This window comes from Capra hircus, unplaced genomic scaffold (assembly GCF_001704415.2).
Source record: "Capra hircus breed San Clemente unplaced genomic scaffold, ASM170441v1, whole genome shotgun sequence".
Taxonomy (NCBI): Eukaryota; Metazoa; Chordata; class Mammalia; order Artiodactyla; family Bovidae; genus Capra; species Capra hircus.
In genome coordinates, this window is record NW_017190073.1 from 237135 (window position 1) to 259722 (window position 22588).

Genomic DNA, 22588 nt, shown 5'->3' on the forward strand with positions numbered 1-22588 from the left:
GTCTTGGATTCTGCAACTTTGCTGAGCTCATTGCATATTTGAATAGGTTGTGGGTTTTTGGTGGATTTTTTATTGTTTTTAATATACAAATAGAGATAATTTTCCTCATTTCTTTCTAGTCCGGATCCCTTTATTTTTCCTGCCTAATTGCCCTGACTAGAGCTTTGAATACAATATTGAATAGAAGTGACAATAACAGACATCCTTGTCTTGTTCCTGATGCTAGAGGGAAGCCGTCTACTCTTTTACCATTAAGTATGATGCTATTTGTGATTTTTCCATTAGGTGCTCTCTATCAGGTTGAGGAAATTCCCTTCTATTCCTATTTTGTTGAATTCATTTTTTATGAAACGGGTGTTAGATTTTGTTGAATTCATTTTTATGCAACAGGTGTTGAATTTTGTCAAATGCCCTCCCTTCCCCCACATACATCTATGAGATGATCATGAGTACCTTCTCCACACTCTATAAATATGGTGTATTACATTAATTGATTTCCATGTGTTGAACCAACATTATATTCAAGGAATAAATCTCACTTGATCATCATGTATGTGCTGTGCTGTGCTTAGTCACTCAGTTGTGCCCAACTTTGTGCAACCCCATGGACTGTAGCCTGTCCAGCTCATAGGTCCATGGGGTTTCTCCAGGCAAGAATACTGGAATGGGTTGCCATGCCCTCCTCCAGGGTATCTTCCCAACCCAAGGATCGAATCCAGGTCTCCTGCATTGCAAGTGGATTCGTTGCCATCTGAGCCACCAATTCTGATTCTTTTCTTTCACCACCTGAGAAGTGTCATGCCAGTTCCTTCTGGCCTCTGGTTTCTGATGTGAAATCCATGTAACTCTGTTTTCCTCATACGTGGAAGACATTGTTTCTCTCTTGCTGCTTTCAAGACTTTTTTCTAGGCCTTTAGTTTTCAGAAGTTTGACGGTAGTGTATCTTGATGTGGATTTCTTTGGGCTTATTCTATTTAGGATTCACTCAACTTCTTCAATCTGTAGGTTTATGTCTTTTGCCACACAGAAAATTTTCGGCCACTTTTTCTTTGAATACTTTCCAGTCCCACCTTCTTTCTCCTGTCCTATAGCACACCAATGAGAAAAATCTCAACCCTTTTGTTATATGCCCACAGGTCCCCAAGGCTCTGTTTATTTTTTCCCCCATTCATTTGTGTCCCAGACACATGTTGTGACTAGCCCTGTATGGTTTGTGGCCTTAATGTAGTTCTATTTTCAAAGACTTTGCAATGCTATTCAGTTGGATTCTTTCCCATTATAGTTTATTGCAAGATATGGAATATAGTTCCCTGTGCAGTTAGTAAGCTCATATATGGTAGTATGTATCTTTATTCCTCCTCCCTTTCCCCTTTGGTAACCATAATTTTGTTTTCTATGTAAGTCTGTTTCTGTTTTGTAAATAAGTTCTTTCTTTTTTCTTTTTTAAAGATTCCTCATATAAGTGATAGCATATACTTGTTTTGGAGAACAGAAAAATGGAATCCTTGCCAGCAGAGCAAAGTAGATACTCTACACTATTACTATTATAAAGACTTAGACTAGATGTCTTGTGAGTGGGGGACAGATTGTAACAGATGTGGAGGATTTCATAATTATAGTAAAGGGCTTCCCAGGCCGCACAGTGGTAAAGGATCCACCTGCCAGCGCAGGATACATAAGATACGTGAGTTTGCTCCCTGGGTCAGGAAGATTCCCTGGAGGAGAGCATGGCAACCCACTCCAGTATTCCTGGAGAACTCCATGGACAGAGGAGCCTGGTGAGCTACAGTCCGTGGGGTTTCAAAAAGTCAGACACCACTTAGTGACTAAACAACAACAAATACTCTCTAATACATGAACTTAATCATCAATCCTTTGACCTAAGAGGAAAACACTTCTTATGGAAGACCCCTAAGGATTCCTATGTAGTACAATTAAATGCAGAAATATTTGAGAACATAGTTTTGTGCCTTGGATGGGTCAAAAAAATAATGTATAAATTGTTAAATGTGAACTAAGAACTTTCTGTAAGCATCAGATTGGCTCTATTCCCTGTCAGAGGATACTGACTTTGATTTGTAACTTATATCCTCACTAATAATGCTTTTTTCCTCTTACATACATCCTGGCCTGGATTGTTTTACATCATTCTATAGCAGTCAATGTGGTTATTGTACAACTTCATTTTCAATGAAAGCCAAGAGAAAATAAATCTCACACCTATCCTTCTGTCTTTTTTACCCTCTCTCTCTCCACATATAAAGGAAAATCATTAAAAATAAAAAACAAAGAATACTTAACCCAGTCAAATCTTGGCAGTTGACATGTATAATATTTTAAGACAGAAAAAGAGAGCAGCAGAAATGGAGGAAAATATTGCATCTTAAATTCCTTCAAAAATTAAAATGCAAGTTTGGATAGTAATCTCCACTTACTGTGCTTTGTGTGCATGTGTGCATGCACATGCATGTGTGTGTGTGTGTGTGTGTGTGTGTGTGTGTGTGTGTGTATGTGTGAATTATCATATGGAACCTCAGAAATCTCTAAAACCTTTGTGCAATTATCCCTCACAGAATTACAAAACTGATGGGTTTGTTCCATAGGAACTATTGTGATTTCTTAGTTTTACTCCTCAAGAGATGATTTAGAAGAGATAATTCTTCTCACAAGATAAAATACTATGTATTCAGTTCCCACTTTATTACTGAGCTTGTGCTATGAAGCAATTCCTACAATATCTATAGTTCTAGGAGACCACAGAGAAAAATTTAAGGTTTCAGTTAAACCAAGGGGTCCCTAACCAGGTGAGGAACCAGGCCACATAACAGCAGGTGAGCAGTGGGTGAGTGAGCGAAACTTCCTAAGTATTTACAGCCTTTCCTCATTGCTGTACTTGAATTGTCTCAAAACCACACACCCCCACTCCCGCCACCCTGGCCCAGTTCTTGGAAAAACTGTCTTCCATGAAACCAGCCCCTGGTGCCAAAAAGCTTGGGGACTGCTGCTCTGGGCCACTGGGTCTCAAAAGTATAGTCTAAAGACACCTAGAGCAGTCCCTGAGATTCTTTTAGTGGGTCTATATATTATTAATAAAATAGTTTTAATAATATTAAGATGATATTGCCTTTTCCATTTAATTATCTAATGAATGTACAGAAGACTTTTCCAGAGGCTATATGACATGTGATGAAGTCATCTCTCTGATGGATGTATGCTTTTTTATTCTTAAATTTTAAACATTTCTAAGTCTTCATATCTAATATAATTATTAGCAATAGATATAACCCACATCTAAGCACCTTTTGGTGTCCTCAATAATGTTTACATGTTTGGATGTCTTAACTCCAAACAATGTTGCAAATTTCTGCTCTAGTTAGATTGTGTTATTCCTATAATGCTCTTCTTTCTGACAGATCCTGTTGAAACAAATTTTTACCTAGTGACTATTATTGATTCTCATCAATGTGATGATTACATTTCTGAAGAAGATTGACCAAAATTACATCAAAAGATCTAACAACCAAATGAGTCCATGTTGTAACCTGGGGAAGAGAGATTCCATACGAGATGGCCTATCTCTAAGGTTTTTCTTACTAGAAAAAGGGGAGGCTTTAGTTTCATGTGATGACATGAGGAGACAATTTGAAGTCGGTATTGACATAATATTATTCTGCTGATATGAAATGAAATTCTGATAGCCAAGGTGTCAGGTATGTTCATAATCTCAATGCCATCAATTTTAAGCCTGAAGGCCCAAGAGACGAGCAGTGTTTAGTACATCATCCCTTGTTAAATAGCAGCCACAGAGTTGGCGGTAGCCTGTGAAGGATTCCCTGCCATGTAGGACACGCCAGTTGTCTATAAATAGGACCTGTGAATGGGGAAAAAAAAAGAGAGGAAAAATACTCAGAACAAGTGTGGACCACGGGAATCATAAATCAGAAGAGATCATTTAAAATAAAAACTTTAGGTTGTTCTCTGATTACATTAAATGAGATTTTTTTTGAGATTAAGTAAAGATTTGACTCCAGTACTCTTGCCTAGAAAATTTCATGGATGGAGGAGCCTGGTGGGCTATAGTCCATGGAGTCACACAGAGTCAGACATGACTGAGTGGCTTCACTTTCTTTCTTTCTTTAAACATTTGACAACTAGGAAGTACATAGCTCTGTATTAGGCTAAATGGAAATAACAAAGGCAACAGTAGGTAACAGGCCCTGTATCTGAAGAGGTTATATTTCTTGAGTAATTATTCTTTTATCAAAGCAAACCAGATCATTAGTTTCTTTTCTTTTCTCTCTTTCTCTCTCTCTCAAAGAGTTAAACTGTTTCACTGTCTTATGCTAAGCTAGAGATATTCTTTATCTAGAGGAAATATGAAGAGCAAAACAAAACAAAACAAGGAATCATGAAGACAGATGGACCCTTAGGGACTATCAAGTTCAACTCCTTCATCATACAAATAGAATCACTGATGGGTAGATACTCAGGGGAGCCTGCTTCTGGGTCATTCGGTAAGTGAGTGGTAGGACCAGGGCCAATACCCAGGACTCTCTTCTTTTTTTTTCCTTTGTAACATTTTGACTCACATATTCAATAAGTCCTCATTCTTCACTGCTTAAGTGACATCTATTGAGCTTGGCACCCACCTTGCCAGGCTTGAGTTTGACCCAAAACTCATTCTCAGGTCTCCTCAACTCTCTGGTTAAGGTCCGGTGTGCTGTATACCAACGATGGACAACGTCATAAGGTACAGTATTTATGACAGCCCGGTCATAGTTGTTGTACCTAAGGTGAAATTGTGAGAAAGAAAGATTTTCCCCAAAATATGTTAAAACATCTGTTGCTAATGGGGCAATTTTATATAAGGCTTTTCCTATATTCATTACTTGTCCCATGATGATGTGGCAATAATAAGCTAATGTTCTCTCAAGACTGTAAGGTTTTAGAGAAGAGTTCCATTGCCTGTTGACCATATTTCTTTTTCCTTTGAAAAATCTGAGGGTAGGGGATAGAAGAAAGTTCTAGCTGGTTTCTACCATCTTAGAATATTATGTTTTGTTTGTTTTTATATATTTTTTGGCCATGCCACATGGCATGTCTCTCACCTCACCCAAGGATAACTCTTATACCATCATGACTTCTGTCACCACAGGTTAGTTTTGCTTATTTATAAAACTTTATATAAATGGAATGCTATAGTATGTACTCTTTTGTGTCTGGCTTCTTTTCATTTAATGTTATATTTAGAAGATTAATCATTACTGTACTGCATGTCAATAGTTCATTCATCCTTCATGTTGAACAGAATTTTATTGTGGGACTATACCACAATATATTCATCCATTCAAGGTTTCCCTTGTGGCTCAGCTAATAAAGAATCTGCCTGCAGTGTGAGAGACCTGGGTTCGATCCCTGGGTTGGGAAGATCCTCTGGAGAAGGGAACGGCTACCCACTCCAGTATTCTGGCCTGGAGAATTCCATGGGCTGTATAGTCCATGGGGTCACAAAGAGCTGGACATGACTGAGGGACTTTCAGACACAACTGAGGGGCTTTTACCCATTCATCCATTCTGTTGATAGATGTGTAAGTAATTTCCAGTTTGTAACTATTACAAATAATGCTGGAGGTTCTGGTCCATGATAGAAACAAATCTACAGTTACACAGAGAACAATTTCCTATGAAATAAAATCTGGAAACTGAGTGACTCCTACATATTGGTGAATGAGAAATAAAAAACATATCAAAATGGACAGGAAAGGCTGAGACAACTCAATAATGAAAAGACAATCCAGTGAAAAAGTGGGCAAAAGATCTAACTAGTTACTTAGCAAAAGAAGATATATGAATGGCCAATATGCACATGGAAATATGCTCAACATCATCAGTCACCAAAAAAAAAAAAAGCATTAGAACACCAAGGAGATATCACCAATATAATGGCTACAATTAATGACTGAAAACACCAAGTATTAGCAAAGATGTGGAGAAGCTACAATTTTCGTACATTGTTGATAACTGTAAAATGGAACACATTAGTAGTTAGTTGCTAATGAAACTAAAAAGTCACGTACTCTGTGACCCAGCAGTTCCACTCTTAGGTATTTATATGTGTGAAATGAAAACACATATCCACAAAGATAGTTTTACATGAACATTGATGGCAGCTTTATTCATAATAATCCCAAACAGGAAACAGCCCAGATGTTTATTCATTAAAGAATAGATTTGTTCCAGGATGTGAATTTCTAGAACAGGCAAAACAAATCTATGGTGGTAAAAAATAAAAACAGATGTTTCCTCTGTGTGTGTGTGTAGGGTTGGGCTGACAAGGGGTATAAAGGTACTTTCTGTAGTGATGGTAATAGTCTATATCTTGACAGGCATTTGGGTTACATAGGTGTATGCAGTTTTAAAAACTCATCAAGTGTATATTCAATATTTATACCAACATTGTATGTATATTTTATATCAAAATTAAACATCTGTAAACAAATAGTGAATTTTAGACTTAAAGTTATAAATGTTGAAGTATATTGGGAGATATATACCTTCAATGTTCTGTGCAATGTATCAAAAATAAGATTAATTTATAAACAGAAGGATAGAAAGATAGATAGATAGGTAACAAAGCAAATATGTGCTGCACTGTGCTTAGTCACTCAGTCATGTCTGACTCTTTGCAACCCCATGGACTGTAGCCTGCCAGGTTCCTCTGTCCATGGGGATTCTCCAGGCAAGAATACTGGAGTGGGTAGCCTATCCCTCCTCTAGGGGATCTTCCCTACCCAGGAATCGAGCCGGGGTCTCCTGCATTGCAGGTGGATTCTTTATCAGCTGAGCTACCAGGGAAGCCCAAAGCAAGTATAGTAATATCTTAATGGTAGAATCTCGGTGGTAGGTATACAAGTTTTCCTTGTAAATGCTTTCAACTTTTTGTATTTAAAAGTGGCCATAATAAAATGTTGCGGGAAATATTGAGCATCTACTCGTTCTAGGCAATTGAGATACAAGAGATGACAGAGGGAGAGTTTTCCAGTGGAGCTTATCCCAGGGAAGTGATTTAAGATTTATGTAGTTCCTAATATAATACAGGAGCAACAATTTATTTTTATCTTCACAACTGTGGGTGAAGGAGCAGGCTTGAAATGAGTGGAGATGACAAGTTCAGTTTTGGATATGATGTGCTTTATGACTGTACAAGATACTAGGTGGCAATATACACAGGTCAGGAGAAATGCATAAATCTGGACAAGAGTCAAATTTTGTGGCTATCATGCCTTTAGGCACCCTAGCTGCTTGATCACTGAGCACAATTTAATAACTGTTTTTGTTTGTTTGTTTTAAAAGTGTTTTCATTTTTAAATGTCATGTGAAATATCTGCCCCTCTAATCTAGTGTTCCTTGGCTGTTGTCCTATTTATTATTCCATGGGAATTTTAATAAGAACAGAAATTGTACTAATAAAAAGCTATGGAATACCAATATTAAAATGTGACAGATATAGGATCTTAGGGATTTTCATTACATTAGAAAACTAATATCTGGCAAATAAATTACATTGAGGGATAGTTATTTGGTACTCACCTGATCAAATAGAGCTCTTTATTCCATGGGTAGATATTTAAGACTGGTCCAACCCCAATCATGTGGTTTTGACATTCTCCAACATTTTCAATATATTCATGCTTCAATGGCACTTTACTGAGGAGTTCAAATTCCTCAGGTGCCTTTTGAAGTACCTGTTCTGCTGCATAGAATCCATCAACTAGCAGTGTCCTGCCACCTGTTCCTTCATGCTTAAGACAGTGAAACACTTGAATGCTAAAGAAGGGAAAAATTAAATTACTCTGTTCACTGGAGAAAAGAGAATACATCAAACTTTTAGAAAAAATATATAAAATGATTACTGATTCTACTTGTGTCATTTTCTTTTCATTAAGAAATAAATCGCATTTCCCAATTGTCTTCTAGTTGTACTTCTTTGTGTACTTTGCCATATTAATGCCACTAAGGGTTCCTTCTAAACATATTTAATATGTACTGAAACCTATATGTGTCAGACATGGGCAATACAGGCATGAATAAGATATAGTCTCTCTTTTAAAGAAGACCATAGTCTATCTAGAAGAATGAACCAAGTAAGTACTGATAAAATATGATAGGCACTGTAATAAAGTTGTACACAAGACAGTGGAGCCATAAAGAGAGGAAATTATTGTAGTGGGATGTTGTATAGATAAATTTTTTGAGATGTGGATGAGAATGATTTTGCTTAGTTTTAAAGAATGAGCAAGGCTTGGGCTGGAATGAGATTGAGGTGAGGAGAGGGCATTTCAGGCAGGAAAAAGGAATGGTCAAACATATCAATGTAGAACAGCAAGGTATATTCAAGGAAGAGAGTGATAAGTTCCTGTTGGCTTAGCACAGAGAATCACAGGATTTTAAACTAAGATGCAAGATTAACTGGTGAGAAGTTTAACTGGTGACAAAACCATGAAAAACAACGTGGATAACTGAAACTGGAGAGAAAACTACTGAGAACTTGAGCTTATAGAAAAGAGGACACATCTAAGAAATAAATGATTAGATGTGGAGGATGAAGAATAGGCAAAAATCTAGAATGACTGTGGGTTTTTCCCCTGGGCAACTTGACAAGTAATAATGCCCATTTGCCAAGAGAATGAGGCAGATGCATAATTGGATCCTAATAAGGGGCTGTGAAGGGTTGAGGAAGACATTCAGTTTAGGGACATTTTGAAATAATTAAGTTACACATGACTGAAAAATTAATAGGAAAAGGCAAGTCAATTATTAATGGACTACAAACCTAAAGTAATAATTTCAAATTAACAAGGGAAAAATAAAATCAATAGTAATTTAGGAAAAAAAGCAAAAATAAGGAAAAGTAAACAACGAAGTAAAATAAGTGATAAACATAAATAAAGGTAGAAGGAATAAAATCAAGGAGAATGTAGGGTAAATACAATTAAAATGAATAAGGTCAGTCCTGGCTATGTTGAGCTTTCTGCAAAATTTCTAGGTTAGGATTATTTAGTAGCCAGTTGAAGATGTTTATCTTAGAAGAGAGGTAGATTTTGTAGCTGTCTGTGAAATGAAGTGAAGTGAAGTCACTCAGTTGTGTCCGACTCTTTGCGACCCCATGGACTGTAGCCCACCAGGCTCCTCCGTCCATGGGATTTTCCAGGCAAGAGTAGTGGAGTGAGTTGCCGTTTCCTTCTCCAGGAGATCTTCCTGACCCAGGGAATGAACCCAGGTCTCCTGCATTATAGGCAAATGCTTTACTGTCTGAGCCACCAGGGAAGTCCTGTCTGTAGCTGTCTGTAGGTGATGGCTAAAGCCAAGAGCACAGCAGTCATTTGGAGAGATAATTTCAAGCAAGAAAAGGAGGAAAAAATTTTGAGGAACAACAATATTTATGACACAGATAAAAGAAAATAAGCCAGCATAGGAGACTGGGGAAAACTGACTATAGATGTAGAAGGAAAACTAGAAAAGAAAGGCTATTCAAGAAGAGGTAAAGGTAAATGGCCCCAGGATTCAACTAAGATAAAGACTGAAAGGTACATACTGGGGATGGCAATAAGTTACTTGCTGGTGACTTTGGAGAGGGTAATTTTAATTGAGAGGGGGTTGGATAAATTAGCTGACTACAGGTTTGAAGAGTGAATAAGAAGTGAGAATGAAAGGATACCAAATGTAGATAATTATTTTAATAAGTCTAGCTGTGAGGGTGAGGAATAAGGAATAAGTAGAGGAAGACAGAGTCAAAGGAAGTGTACAAAAGTAGAGGTTTAAGAACTGAGAAGTTGATAGGCAGGAGAAATCCCCAAGGAGGTTGGAAAGAATGAAATCCTGAGCAAAGGTAACTTTAGAAAGCATAAGGCATAAAACAATGATAATGATGATGACAATGACTAAAATGATAAGAACAATAACTAGCATTTATTGAACACCTCATATGTTCCAGGAAGTATCCAAGTGCTTTAAATACATCATGTAACTTAATCCCTGCATGTGTGCTAAGTCGCTTCAGTGGTGTCTGACTCTTTGTGACCCCATGGGCTGTAGCCTGCCAGGCTTCCTTATCTATGGGATTCTCCAGGCAAGAATACTGGAATGGGTTGCCATTCTTTCCTCCAGGGGATCTTCCTGACCCAGGGATCGAACCCATGGCTCTTATGTCTCCAGCATTGGCAGGTGAGTTCTTTACCACTAGGGCCACCTGGAAGCCCAACTTAATCCCTAAGCAATACTAATGGGCAGGTTTTATTACTAGTCTCATTCTACAGATGAAAAAACTGAGGTACTGAGAGGTTATTTTCCAAGATCACAAAGCTAATGTATGTTCCAGCTGGGATGCAAATCCAGTTCTGGTTGATGCCATAGCCTGAACTCAACCACTCTCACTGTACTGCTAATGTACTAGGCTCTCCCCATTGACTAGAAAGGGTTAAATTAAAGGCACAGCCAACTGTGTATCTACAGTAGTGGTCAGAGAGAAAAGAGCTAGTCAATATTTGAACCTCAACCCCTGTCCAACTGTTTCTCATCCCATTTCCTCATATTCTTCCTTCTGTGTCCCAGAGAATGAGAATGCAGGGCTGTGGGTGGTTTTGTATATTGATAACATTGAGCCAGACATCTAAAAGATGTTTTATTCTTCCTTTTCCGAAGCAAACATTCTTAGGTTCCAATCCTCAAAGGAAATTGGAGTAACTACAATCAATTGGATATTATCATCCTCTCATATTGTCTTTATGAATTCATGCGTGCATGTGTGCTAAGTCATTTCAGTCATGTCTGACTCTGTGCGACCCCATGGACTGTCGCCCACCAGGCTCCTCTGTCCATGGTATTTTCCAGGCAAGAATACTGGAGTGGGTTGCCATGCTCTACTCTGCCAGGAGCCAGCGTGAGGAACTCCACCCGTGGCAAAGGTCTTGAGGAAGGAGGCTCGGCATACGCAAAGGTGGGATTGAGCCTCAGGAGACCCCCTGTTCCTGAGCATCTACCCCCAAAACCAGAGTCTGCCTACTTTACTGCTTTATGCTCTCACCTACACCTCTGACTTTACAGGGGGCTATCCCCCACCACTTCTCTCTGTAAAGGAGTTAACTTAGGATTCCAGATAATAAATCTCCTGGGTATGACAAGGGTGTCTCAGGTCAAACCTCTCTGCTGGCAGACTAGCTTGTGTGACAGGATTATCCACACTCTTGCTACTACGTACATGATTGTTTACAATCTCTCAATCATAAACAGCACAGAGAGTTTGGAGTATTTTGAAAGTCTTAGTTAGCATAGGGTTTTTCTAAAGATAAAAATCATGGTGCAGGGTTTCATTGCTGAGTTAATGATTGCTGCCAGGCCTCCATATCCTTAGGCACCTGGGAGTATGTTAATCAATGTAATTAGAATGTAGAAAAAGAAATATAGTAGTTTTGATGTTAGCAATACTAGACTTTTTGAGTTAATGAATTTTTTCTTTTGTTATAGATCACTGTGCTCCACTTTCTTTGTTATAAATCCTGTGTCCTTGCTATGTAAGAATGTAACTTTATCACTATCTTAAGACTAAGTAGATCTTAAGGGGAAACAAGTTTTCTGATCAACTAACCTTTATCAGTAGAAAGTAAGGTGGGGCCATAAAATGTTGACCGGTCTCCAGACCAGAAGATATTGTGAACAAATGTAAAACCCTTGGAAGAACAAAGATATGCTGATAAGGGTCAGAGCAGCTGACCCTGTGTGACTCTGTTTCTTACATTTATCTCTATGTATAACTAAAAGTATAAAAGTGGACCTGGGAAATAAAGAAATGGGATCGGTTCCTGGAAAGACTGATTCCCCTGTGTCGTTTTTCCTTGTTCTCCGTTTTTCTGGCTGAATTCCCATCTGGAGCGTGGAGGCTCGCCATGTATACTTACTTGCCTGGCTTCTAAGACCCACGCAAGAGGGAGCCCAAGGCGGGGCACGTAGGTGGTGCAAACTCCGCTATTCAAGCGAGCGCTGGGGGCCTACGTAGGTGGTGCAAACTCCTTGTCATGGAGTTTTATTGGCTTTCCACGTAAACCAAGTTATTCAGCCTCTTTTCTCGACTTATTTTCCTACTATACTATTCTTTCCTAATCTCTCTTCATATCTATAACTAAATAGTTCTTTTCAGGATGCCGATTCCATCCCCGCTTCAAATTCCCTGGATCCACCAGAGATGAACCCAACACTACTCCAGGGCATCTTCCCAATCCAGGGATTGAACTCACGTCTCTTATGTCTTCTACATTGGCAGGTGCGTTCTTTACCACTAGTGCCACCTGAAAAGCCCTTACGAATTCATACTTATGCACATTTTACTCATATATTTCTGCCTTGGGTTCATTATTTATATGTAGAAGATCAACAAACAACAGCAACAGCAGCTACAAAATAACCACAGAGGCACCTCTAATAAGTGGCAAATGGTAGGACAGTTAAGTATGGTATCTATCATATCAAGTAATTACCATTTCTTCTCTGTGATGAGAAAGATCTAGTCTTTCTTAGCTACTAGTGGTGATCATACTGCAGTACATAACTGTATCAAATCAACACAAGTACACCTCATATTTACAAAATGTTATACATCAAATATATCTCAATAAAGCTGGAAAAAAGTATAGTGTATATTATCTTTGGGTCAATAGCCACTGAGTCCACACAAGAAGGTTATTTTTCGACCTAGAGGAAATAAAAAAGAGTCAATATATAGTGAATAAAGCAACAAATGAGATCAAAAACATTCTGGAGGGAACCAACAGTAGAATAATGGAGGCAGAAGATAGGATAAACGAGGTAGAAAATAGAATGGTAGCAATAAATGAATCAGAGAGGAAAAAAAGAAAAAAGAATTAAAAGAAATGAGAACAACCTCAGAGATCTCTGGGTCAATGTTAAATGCACCAATGTTCAAATCATACTTATCTGGAGTCCCAGACGAAGAAGACAAAAAGAAAAACCATGAGAAAATACTTGAGGAGATAATAGTTGAAAACTTCCCTAACATGGGGAAGGAAATAGTCACCCAAGTCCAAGAAACCCAGAGAGTCCCAAACAGGATAAACCCAAGGCGAAACACCCCAAGACACATATTAAACACATTAACAAAGATCAAACACAAAGAACAGACAAGCAGGAAGGGAAAAACAACAAATAACACACAAGGGGATTCCCATAAGGATAACAGCTGATCTTTCAATAGAAACTCTTCAGGCCAGAAGGGAATGGCAGGACATACTTAAAGTGATGAAAGAAAAAAAACCTACAACCCAGATTACTGTACCCAGCAAGGATCTCACTCAAATATGAAGGAGAAATCAAAAGCTTTACAGACAAGCCAAAGCTGAGAGAATTCAGCACCACCAAACCAGCTCTCCAACAAATGCTAAAGGATCTTCTCTCGACAGGAAGCACAGAAAGGGTTTATAAACTCAAACCCAAAACAACAAAATAAGTGTCAACGGGATCATACTTATCGATATCTGCCTTAAATGTAAATGGGTTGAATGCCCCAACCAAAAGACAAAGACTGGATGAATGGACACAAAAACAAGACCCCTATATATGTTGTCTACAAGAGACCCACCTCAAAACAAGGGACACACACAGACTGAAAGTGAAGGACTGGAAAAAGATACTCCATGCAAATAGAGACCAAAAGAAAGCACGAGTAGCAATACTCATATCAGATAAAATAGACTTTGAAATAAAGACCATGAAAAGAGAAAAAGAAGGACACTATATAATGATCAAAAGATCAATCCAAGAAGAAGATATAACAATTAAAATATATATGCACCCAACATAGGAGCACCACAATGTGTAAGGCAAATGCTAACAAGTGTGAAAGGGGAAATTAGCAATAACACAATAATAGTGGGAGACTTTAATACCCCACTCACACCTATGGATAGATCAAATAAACAGAAAATTAACAAGGAAAAACAAACTTTAAATGAAACAATAGACCAGTTAGACCTAATTGATACCTATAGGACGTTTCACCCCAAAACAATGAATTTCACCTTTTTCTCAACTGCACATGGAACCTTCTCCAGGATAGATCACATCCTGGCCCATCAATCTAGCCTTGGTAAATTCAAAAAAAATTGAAATCATTCCAAGCATCTTTTCTGACCACTATGCAGTAAGATTAGATGTCAATTACAGGACAAAAACTATTAAAAATTCCAACACATAGAAGCTGAACAACATGCTGCTCAATAACCAACAAATCACAGAAGAAATCAAAAAAGAAATCAAAATATGTATAGAAATGAATGAAAATGAAAACACAACAGCCTGAAATGTATGGTACACTGTAAAAGCAGTGCTAAGGGGAAGGTTCATAGCAATACAAGCTTACCTCAAGAAACAAGAAAAAAGTCAAATAAATAACTTAACTCTATACCTAAAGCAACTAGAAAAGGAAGAAATGAAGAACCCCAGGGGTAGTAGAAGGAAAAAATCTTAATTAACCTCCAATTAAAAAAATTATTTAAAAATATTAGGGCATAAATAAATGCAAAAGAAACAAAAGAGACCATAGCAAAAATGAACAAAGCCAAAAGCTGGTTCTTTGAGAAGATAAATAAAATTAACAAACCGTTAGCCAGACCCATCAAGAAACAAAGGGAGAAGAATCAAATCAACAAAATTAGAAATGGAAATGGAGAGATCACAACAGACAACACAGAAATATGAAGGATCATAAGACAGTACTATCAGCAACTATATGCCAATAAAATGGACACCATGGAAGAAATGGACAAATTCTTAGAAAAGTACAACTTTCCAAAACTGAACCAAGGAGAAATGGAAAATCTTAACAGACCCATCACAAGCATGGAAATTGAAACTGTAATCAGAAATCTTCCAGCAAAGAAAAGTCCAGAACCCGAGGCTTCACAGCTGAATTCTACCAAAAATTTAGAGACGATCTAACACCTATCCTACTCAAACTCTTCCAGAAAATTGCAGAGGAAGGTAAACTTCCAAACTCATTCTATGAGGCCACCATCACCCAGACACCAAAACCAGACAAAGATGCCACCAAAAAAGAAAACTACAGGCCAATATCACTGATGAACATAGATGCAAAAATCCTTAACAAAATTCTAGCAAACAGAATCCAACAACAAAAAGAAAACTACAGGCCAATATCACTGATGAACATAGATGCAAAAATCCTTAACAAAATTCTAGCAAACAGAATCCAACAACGTATTAAAAAGATCATACATCATGACCAAGTGGGCTTTATCCCAGGGATGCAAGGATTCTTCAATATCTGCCCACAAATCAATCAACGTAATACACCATATTAACAAATTGAAAGACAAAAGCCATATGATTATCTCAATAGATGCCGAGAAATTTGACAAAATTCAACATCCATTTATGATAAAAACCCTCCAGAAAGCAGGATTAAAAGGAACATAGCTCAACATAATAAAAGCTATATATGACAAACCCACAGCAAACATTATCCTAAATGGTGAAAAATTGACAGCATTTCCCCTAAAGTCAGGAACAGGACAAGGGTGCCCACTGTCACCACTACTGTTCAAAATAGTTTTGGAAGTTTTGGCCACGGCAATCAGAGCATAAAAAGAAATAAAAGGAATCCAGATGGAAAGGAAGTAGTAAAACTCTCACTGTTTGCAGATGACATGATCCTCTACATAGAAAACCCTGAAGACTCCACCAGAAAATTACTAGACCTAATCAATGAATATAGTAAAGTTGCAGGATATAAAATTAACACAGAGAAATCCCTTGCATTCCTATACACTAACAATGAGAAAACAGAAAGAGAAATTAATGAAACAATTTCATTCACCATTGCAAAAAAAAGAATTAAATACTTAGGAATATAATTACCTAAAGAAAAAAAAAGCCCTATATATAGAAAACTATAAAACACTGATGAAAGAAAGCAAAGAGGACACAAATAGATGGAGAAATATACCATGTTCATTGATCAGAAGAATCAATATAGTGAAAATGAGTATACTACCCAAAGCAATCTATAGATTCAATGGAATCCCTATCAAGCTACCAACTGTATTTCTCACAGAACTAGAACAAATAATCTCACAATTTGTATGGAAATACAAAAAACCTCGAATAGCCAAAGCAATCTTGAGAAAGAAGAATGGAACTGGAGAAATCAACCTGCCTGACTTCAGGCTGTACTACAAAGCTACAGTCATTAAGACACTATCGTACTGGCACAAAGACAGAAATATAGATCAATGGAACAAAATACAAAGCCCAGAGATAAATCCACGCACCTATGGACACCTTATCTTCGACAGAGGAGGGAAGAATATACAATGGAGAAAAGACAATCTGTTTAACAAGTGGTGCTGAGAAAACTGGTCAACCACTTATAAAAGAATGAAACTAGAACACTTTCTAACACCATCAGTTCAGTTCACTCAGATCTGTCACTCAGTCATGTCCGACTCTTTGCGACTCCATGAATTGCAGCACGCCAGGCCTCCCTGTCCATCACCAACTCCTGGAGTTCACTCAGACTCACGTCCGTCAAGCCAGTGATGCTATCCAGCCATCTCATCCTCTGTCGTCCCCTTCTCCTCCTGCCCCCAATCCCTCCCAGGGTCAGAGTCTTTCCCAATGAGTCAGCTCTTCACATGAGGTGCCCCAAGTACTGGAGTTTCAGCTTTAGCATCATTCCTTCCAAGGAAATCCCAGGGTTGATCTCCTTCAGAATGGACTGGTTGGATCTCCTTGCAGTCCAACACCATACACAAAAATAAACTCAAAATGGGTTAAAGATCTAAACATAAGACCAGAAACTATACAACTCCTAGAGGAAAACATAAGGAAAACACTCTCTGACATAAACCACAGCAGGATCCTCTATGACCCACCTCCCAGAGTAATGGAAATAAAGCAAAAATAAACAAATGGGACCTAAATAAACTTAAAGCCTTTTGCACAACAAAGGCAACTATAAGCAAGGTGAAAAGACAGCCTTCAGAATGGGAGAAAATAATAGCAAATGAAGCAACTGACAAAGAATTAATCTCAAAAATATACAAGGAACTCCTGCAGCTCAATTCCAGAAAAATAAGCGACCCAATCAAAAAATGGGCCAAAGAACTAAACAGACATTTCTCCAAAGAAGACATAGAGATGGCTAACAAACACATGAAAAGATGCTCAACATCACTCATTATCAGAGAAATGCAAATCAAAACCACAATGAGGTGCCATTTCATGCAAGTCAGAATGGCTGCCATCCAAAAGTCTACAAACAATAAATGCTGGAGAGGGTGTGGAGAAAAGGGATCTCTCATACACTGTTGGTGGAAATGCAAACTAGTACAGCCACTATGGAGAACAGTGCGGAGATTCCTATAAAAACTGGAAATAGAACTGCCATATGACCCAGCAATCCCACTGTTCGTCATACAAACTGAGGAAACCAGAATTGAAAGAGACCCATGTACCCCAATGTTCATCGCAACACTGTTTATAATAGCCAGGATATGGAAGCAACCTAGATGTCCATCAGCAGATGAAAGGTTAATAAAGCTGTGGTACATATACACAATGGAATATTATTCATTAAAAAGAATACATCTGAATCAGTTCTAATGAGGCGGATGAAACTGGAGCCTATTATACAGAGTGAAGTAAGCCAGAAGGAAAAACACCAATACAGTATACTAACGCATATATATGGAATTTAGAAAGATGGTAACAGTAACCCTATTTGCGAGACAGCAAAAGAGACACAGATGTATATAACAGTCTTTTGGACTCTGTGGGAGAGGGCGAGGGTGGGATGATTTGGGAGAATGGCTCTGAAACGTATGTATTATCACATGTGGGATGGATCACCAGTCCAGGTTCGATGCATGGGATAGGGTGCTTGGGGCTGGTGCTCTGGGATGACCCAGAGGAATGGGATGTGGAGGGAGGTGTGAGGGGGTTTCAGGATGGGGAATACATGTACACCCATGGCAAATTCATGTCAATGTATGGCAAAATCACTACAATGTTTTAACGTAGTTAGCCTCCAATTAAAATGAAGAAATTTATTAAAAAAGGTTATTTTTAATTCACTTTTTCCCTCCAACTTCTTGTAAACTGGATTCAAATTCCTCTTAATACCATACCCAAAGCAGCTGTGTTTAGACTATGGACCCCTTTGCAATATAATTGCAAGGAGATCCTGCAACTGCAAGGAGATCCAACCAGTCTATCGTAAAGGGAATCAGTCCTGAATATTCATTGGAAAGACTGAGGTTGAAGCTGCAACTCCAATACTTTGGCCACCTGATGCAAAGAGCTAACTCATTTGAAAAGACCCTGATGCTGGGGAAGACTGAAGGTGGAAGGAGAAGGGGACGACAGAGGATGAGATAGTTGGTTGGCATCACAGACTCAATAGACATGAGTTTGAGTAAACTCCGGGAGTTGGTGATGGACAGGGAGGCCTGGCATGCTGCACTCCATGGGATCACAAGGAGTCAGACACGACTGAGCAACTGAACTGAACTGAACTTGCAATATCATAACTAAATATGAAAAACTGCAAAAATTCCCAAACCAATGGTTAATCAATACATTTTTTGTAAATTATTTGCAATCACTTTGATAAAAATGTAAATTAAACAAAATTAAGATCCATTAATGTAGTAAGGTATATTTTCAATCATTTGAAAAATTTTTATTCCTATGAGTCTTTAAAAATGGTCATATTTCTAAGGAGAAGAGAGATAATTATATAAGTAAGTAGCAGCAGATACGATCTTGGTTCAAATAAAACAGAAAATGATTAAGAAATTATTCAAGACCATCACATGTAATGATCTCACTTTGGAAAATTCTAATCCACTTACCCACAGGGCTCTTGAAAATAGGTGGTGTCAGTGTGCCGATCCAGAGCTAGCTTGGTGTATGCAGTGTCACCTCTGGAGAAGTCTGAAGTGAAAAACCACATCCTTCCATAGATGGTTTCTCTGTCAAATGTAGCAGAGGAAGACCTTTTAGCTATTTGAAATTTTCATTCTTGTCATTCAAGACTCTTTCCAATACTTTTTTTATTTACAGATAAAAACATTTTTTTTGATTCAGATATCGAACTATAAAGTAAAGAAATCAGTTGAACTTATCACCTGTCTTAATGATCCCACCACTGAGTAATATTCTAGGAAGCTGCGGGGAATTAGTGGAAGGATAATGTAGTCAGAAAATAGGGAACCATCTCACTCTGTTTATGTGTCTGCTTTGAACAGCTTTCAGGTTCACATTTCTGTCCTGCACTCACATTCCTCACATAAAAAAGATGGTTTTGGGTAGCTGCTTTTAGAACTGATTAATGTAGATCCTCAGCCACCTTTTAGACTTGGAAGAATAAAAAAGAGAGAAAAGAATAGTTTATATTAGCAAGTATTTAGTGAGACTTGCTGTATCACTGTATCTCTCCTTGAGATATATACATCATGGGCAAATGACCCAGCATACCATCTGTTACACAATGAGCTATATCTGTTTCTTATGAAGTAAAAGGAAAGTATTAACTATGAAAAAGTCAGTTTACATATCATGTAATACCACAGAAGATAACCCTAGAAATGCAATGGAAAGAACTTTGTACTTAAGATCAGAAAACCTGAGCTCTCTTGAATTCCAGTTCTACTGCTTACTAGCAGAGCAATTCTGGTCAAGGCACTTAACACATCTGATCCTCAAGCGCCTCATTAGCAGAACAGGAGATAAAATACACGCTTATCAGGACTACTATACTAAAGAATTGAAATCATTGATGTGAATATGCTGGTTAACTGCTGTACAGTATCAGTTCAGTTCAGTTCAGTTCAGTCACTCAGAAGTGTCCGACTCTTTGCAACGCCATGAATCGCAGCAAGCCAGGCCTCCCTGTTCACCAAAAACTCCCAGAGTTCACTCAAATTCATGTCAATCGAGTTGGTGATGCCATCCAGCCATCTCATCCTCTGTCGTCCCCTTCTCCTTCTGCCCCCAATCCCTCCCAACATCAGAGTCTTTTCCAATGAGTCAACTCTTCACATGAGGTAGCCAAAGTACTGGAGTTTCAGCTTCAACGTCAGTCCTTCCAATGAGCATCCAAAACTGATCTCCTTTAGAATGGACTGGTTGGATCTCCTTGCAGTCCATGGGACTCTCAAGAGTCTTCTCCAACACCACACTTCAAAAGCATCAATTCTTCAGCACTCAGCTTTCTTCACAGTCCAACTCTCACATTCATACATGACCACTGGAAAAACCATAGCCTTGACTAGACGGACCTTTGTTGACAAAGTAATGTCTCTGCTTTTTAATATGCTGTCTAGGTTGGTCATAACTTTCCTTGCAAGGAGTAAGTGTCTTTTAATTTCATGGCTGCAATCACCATCTGCAGTGATTTTGGAGCCCAAAGAAATAAAGTCTGACACTGTTCCCACTGTTTCCCCATCGAGTTCCCATGAAGTGATGAGACCAGATGCCATGATCTTCATTTTCTGAATGTTGAACTTTAAGCCAACTTTTTCACTCTTCTCTTTCACTTTCATCAAGAGGATCTTTAGTTCCTCTTCACTTTCTTCCATAAGGGTGGTGTCATCTGCATATCTGAGGTGATTGATATTTCTCCCAGCAATCTTGATTCCAGCTTGTGCTTCTTCCAGCCCAGCGTTTCTCATGATGTACTCTGCATATAAGTTAAATAAGCAGGGTGACAATATACAGCCTTGACGTACTCCTTTTCCTATTTGGAACCAGTCTGTTGTTCCATGTTCAGTTCTAACTGTTGCTTCCTGACCTGCATACAGATTTCTCAAGAGGCAGGTCAGGTGGTCTGGTATTCCCATCTCTTTCAGAATTTTTCACAGTTTATTGTGATCCGCACAGTCAAAGGCTTTGGCATAGTCAATAAAGCAGAAATAGATGTTTTTCTGGAACTCTTTTGCTTTATCGATGATCCAGCAGATGTTGGCAATTTGATCTCTGGTTCCTCTGCCTTTTCTAAAACCAGCTTGAACATCAGGAAGTTCACGGTTCACATATTGCTGAAGTCTGGCTGGGAGAATTTTGAGCATTTTTTTACTAGCGTGTGAGATGTGTGCAATTGTTTGGTCCATACCATTTCTGTCCTTTATCAAGCCCATCTTTGCATGAAATGTTCCCTTCATATCTCTAATTTTCTTGAAGAGATCTCTAGTCTTTCCCATTCTGTTCTTTTCCTCTGTTTCTTTGCATTGATCACTGAGGAAGGCTTTCTTATCTCTTCTTGCTATTCTTTGGAACTCTGCATTCAGATGCTTATATCTTTCCTTTTCTCCTTTGCTTTTCACTTCTCTTCTTTTCACAGCTATTTGTAAGGCCTCCCCAGACAGCCATTTTTCTTTTTTTTCCTTTTCCATGGGGATGGTCTTGATCCCTATCTCCAATACAATGTCACAAACCTCTGTCCATAGTTCATCAGGTACTCTATCAGATCTAGTCCCTTAAAACCACTTCTCACTTCCACTGTATAATCATAAGGGATTTGATTTAGGTCATACCTGAATGGTCTAGTGGTTTTCCCCACTTTCTTCAATTTAAGTCTGAATTTGGCAATAAGGAGTTCATGGTCTGAGCCACAGTCAGCTCCTGGTCTTGTTTTTGCTGACTGTATAGAGCTTCTCCATCTCTGGCTGCAAAGAATATAATCAATCTGATTTCAGTGTTGACCATCTGGTGATGTCCATGTGTAGAGTCTTCTCTTGTGCTGTTGGAAGAGGGTGTTTGCTATGACCAATGTGTTCTCTTCACAAAACTCTATTAGCCTTTGCCCTGCTTCATTCCATATTCCAAGGCCAAATTTGCCTGTTACCCCACGTGTTTCTTGACTTCTTACTTTTGCATTCCAATCTCCTATAATAAAAAGGACATATTTTTTTGGTGTTAGTTCTAAAAGGTCTTGTAGGTCTTCATAGAACCGTTCAATTTCAGCTTGTTCAGCATTACTGGTTGGGGCATAGGCTTGGATTACTGTGATATTGAATGGTTTGCCTTGGAAACGAACAGAGATCATTCAGTTGTTTTTGAGATTGCATCCAAGTACTGCATTTTGGACTCAGTATTATTAACAACCAGTGTGTGAATTAAGCCTTAGGAATAATAGGTCAAAAGTAGATATCTTTAGATACCATCTTATTCAATCCTTTTACTGATCAGATGGGAAAATAGAGGTTACAGGGACAGCAATTGTGGGTAGGAATGTATGTTTATCCAACTGCTTGATGGGAGAACTGAGACTACAATCTGGCTCTCTTTACTCAAAGTTAGTGCTCTTTCTAGCATACAATGAATAACTCTTACTTTGAGTGTCACTGGGCTTGAGAAAAGACAACAACTTTGAAGTCATCATATTTAACATATAAGTGTCTTTAGAGATTAGAAATCTGGGCTTCAAATAAAGCAGTATAAATGGTAATTTCCTTATTCGGGCTGCAGAATATTCTGGAAAAACAAGGGTGACTATACC

The 22588-nt window shown here is 38.3% G+C and overlaps 1 protein-coding gene across 4 annotated transcripts in view; it reads right to left on the minus strand.

Annotated features, from left to right (window-relative positions):
- Positions 1 to 1819: 1819 nt before the first annotated feature.
- Positions 1820 to 22588, minus strand: part of TMLHE (trimethyllysine hydroxylase, epsilon) — a 71031-nt gene continuing 50262 nt past the window's right edge. For 3 of the 4 annotated variants that reach the window (XM_018045047.1, XM_005700536.3, XM_005700537.3), the window contains 4 exons: positions 18942 to 19061; positions 7591 to 7827; positions 4650 to 4788; positions 1820 to 3871 (listed from right to left, as the gene is read on the minus strand). In XM_018045047.1, the coding sequence (XP_017900536.1) occupies positions 3740 to 3871; positions 4650 to 4788; positions 7591 to 7827; positions 18942 to 19061 (628 nt within the window). In that variant the 3' untranslated portion in view covers positions 1820 to 3739. The remainder of the gene's footprint in view (positions 3872 to 4649; positions 4789 to 7590; positions 7828 to 18941; positions 19062 to 22588) is intronic. The other variant, XM_013976344.2, reaches the window with a different exon arrangement.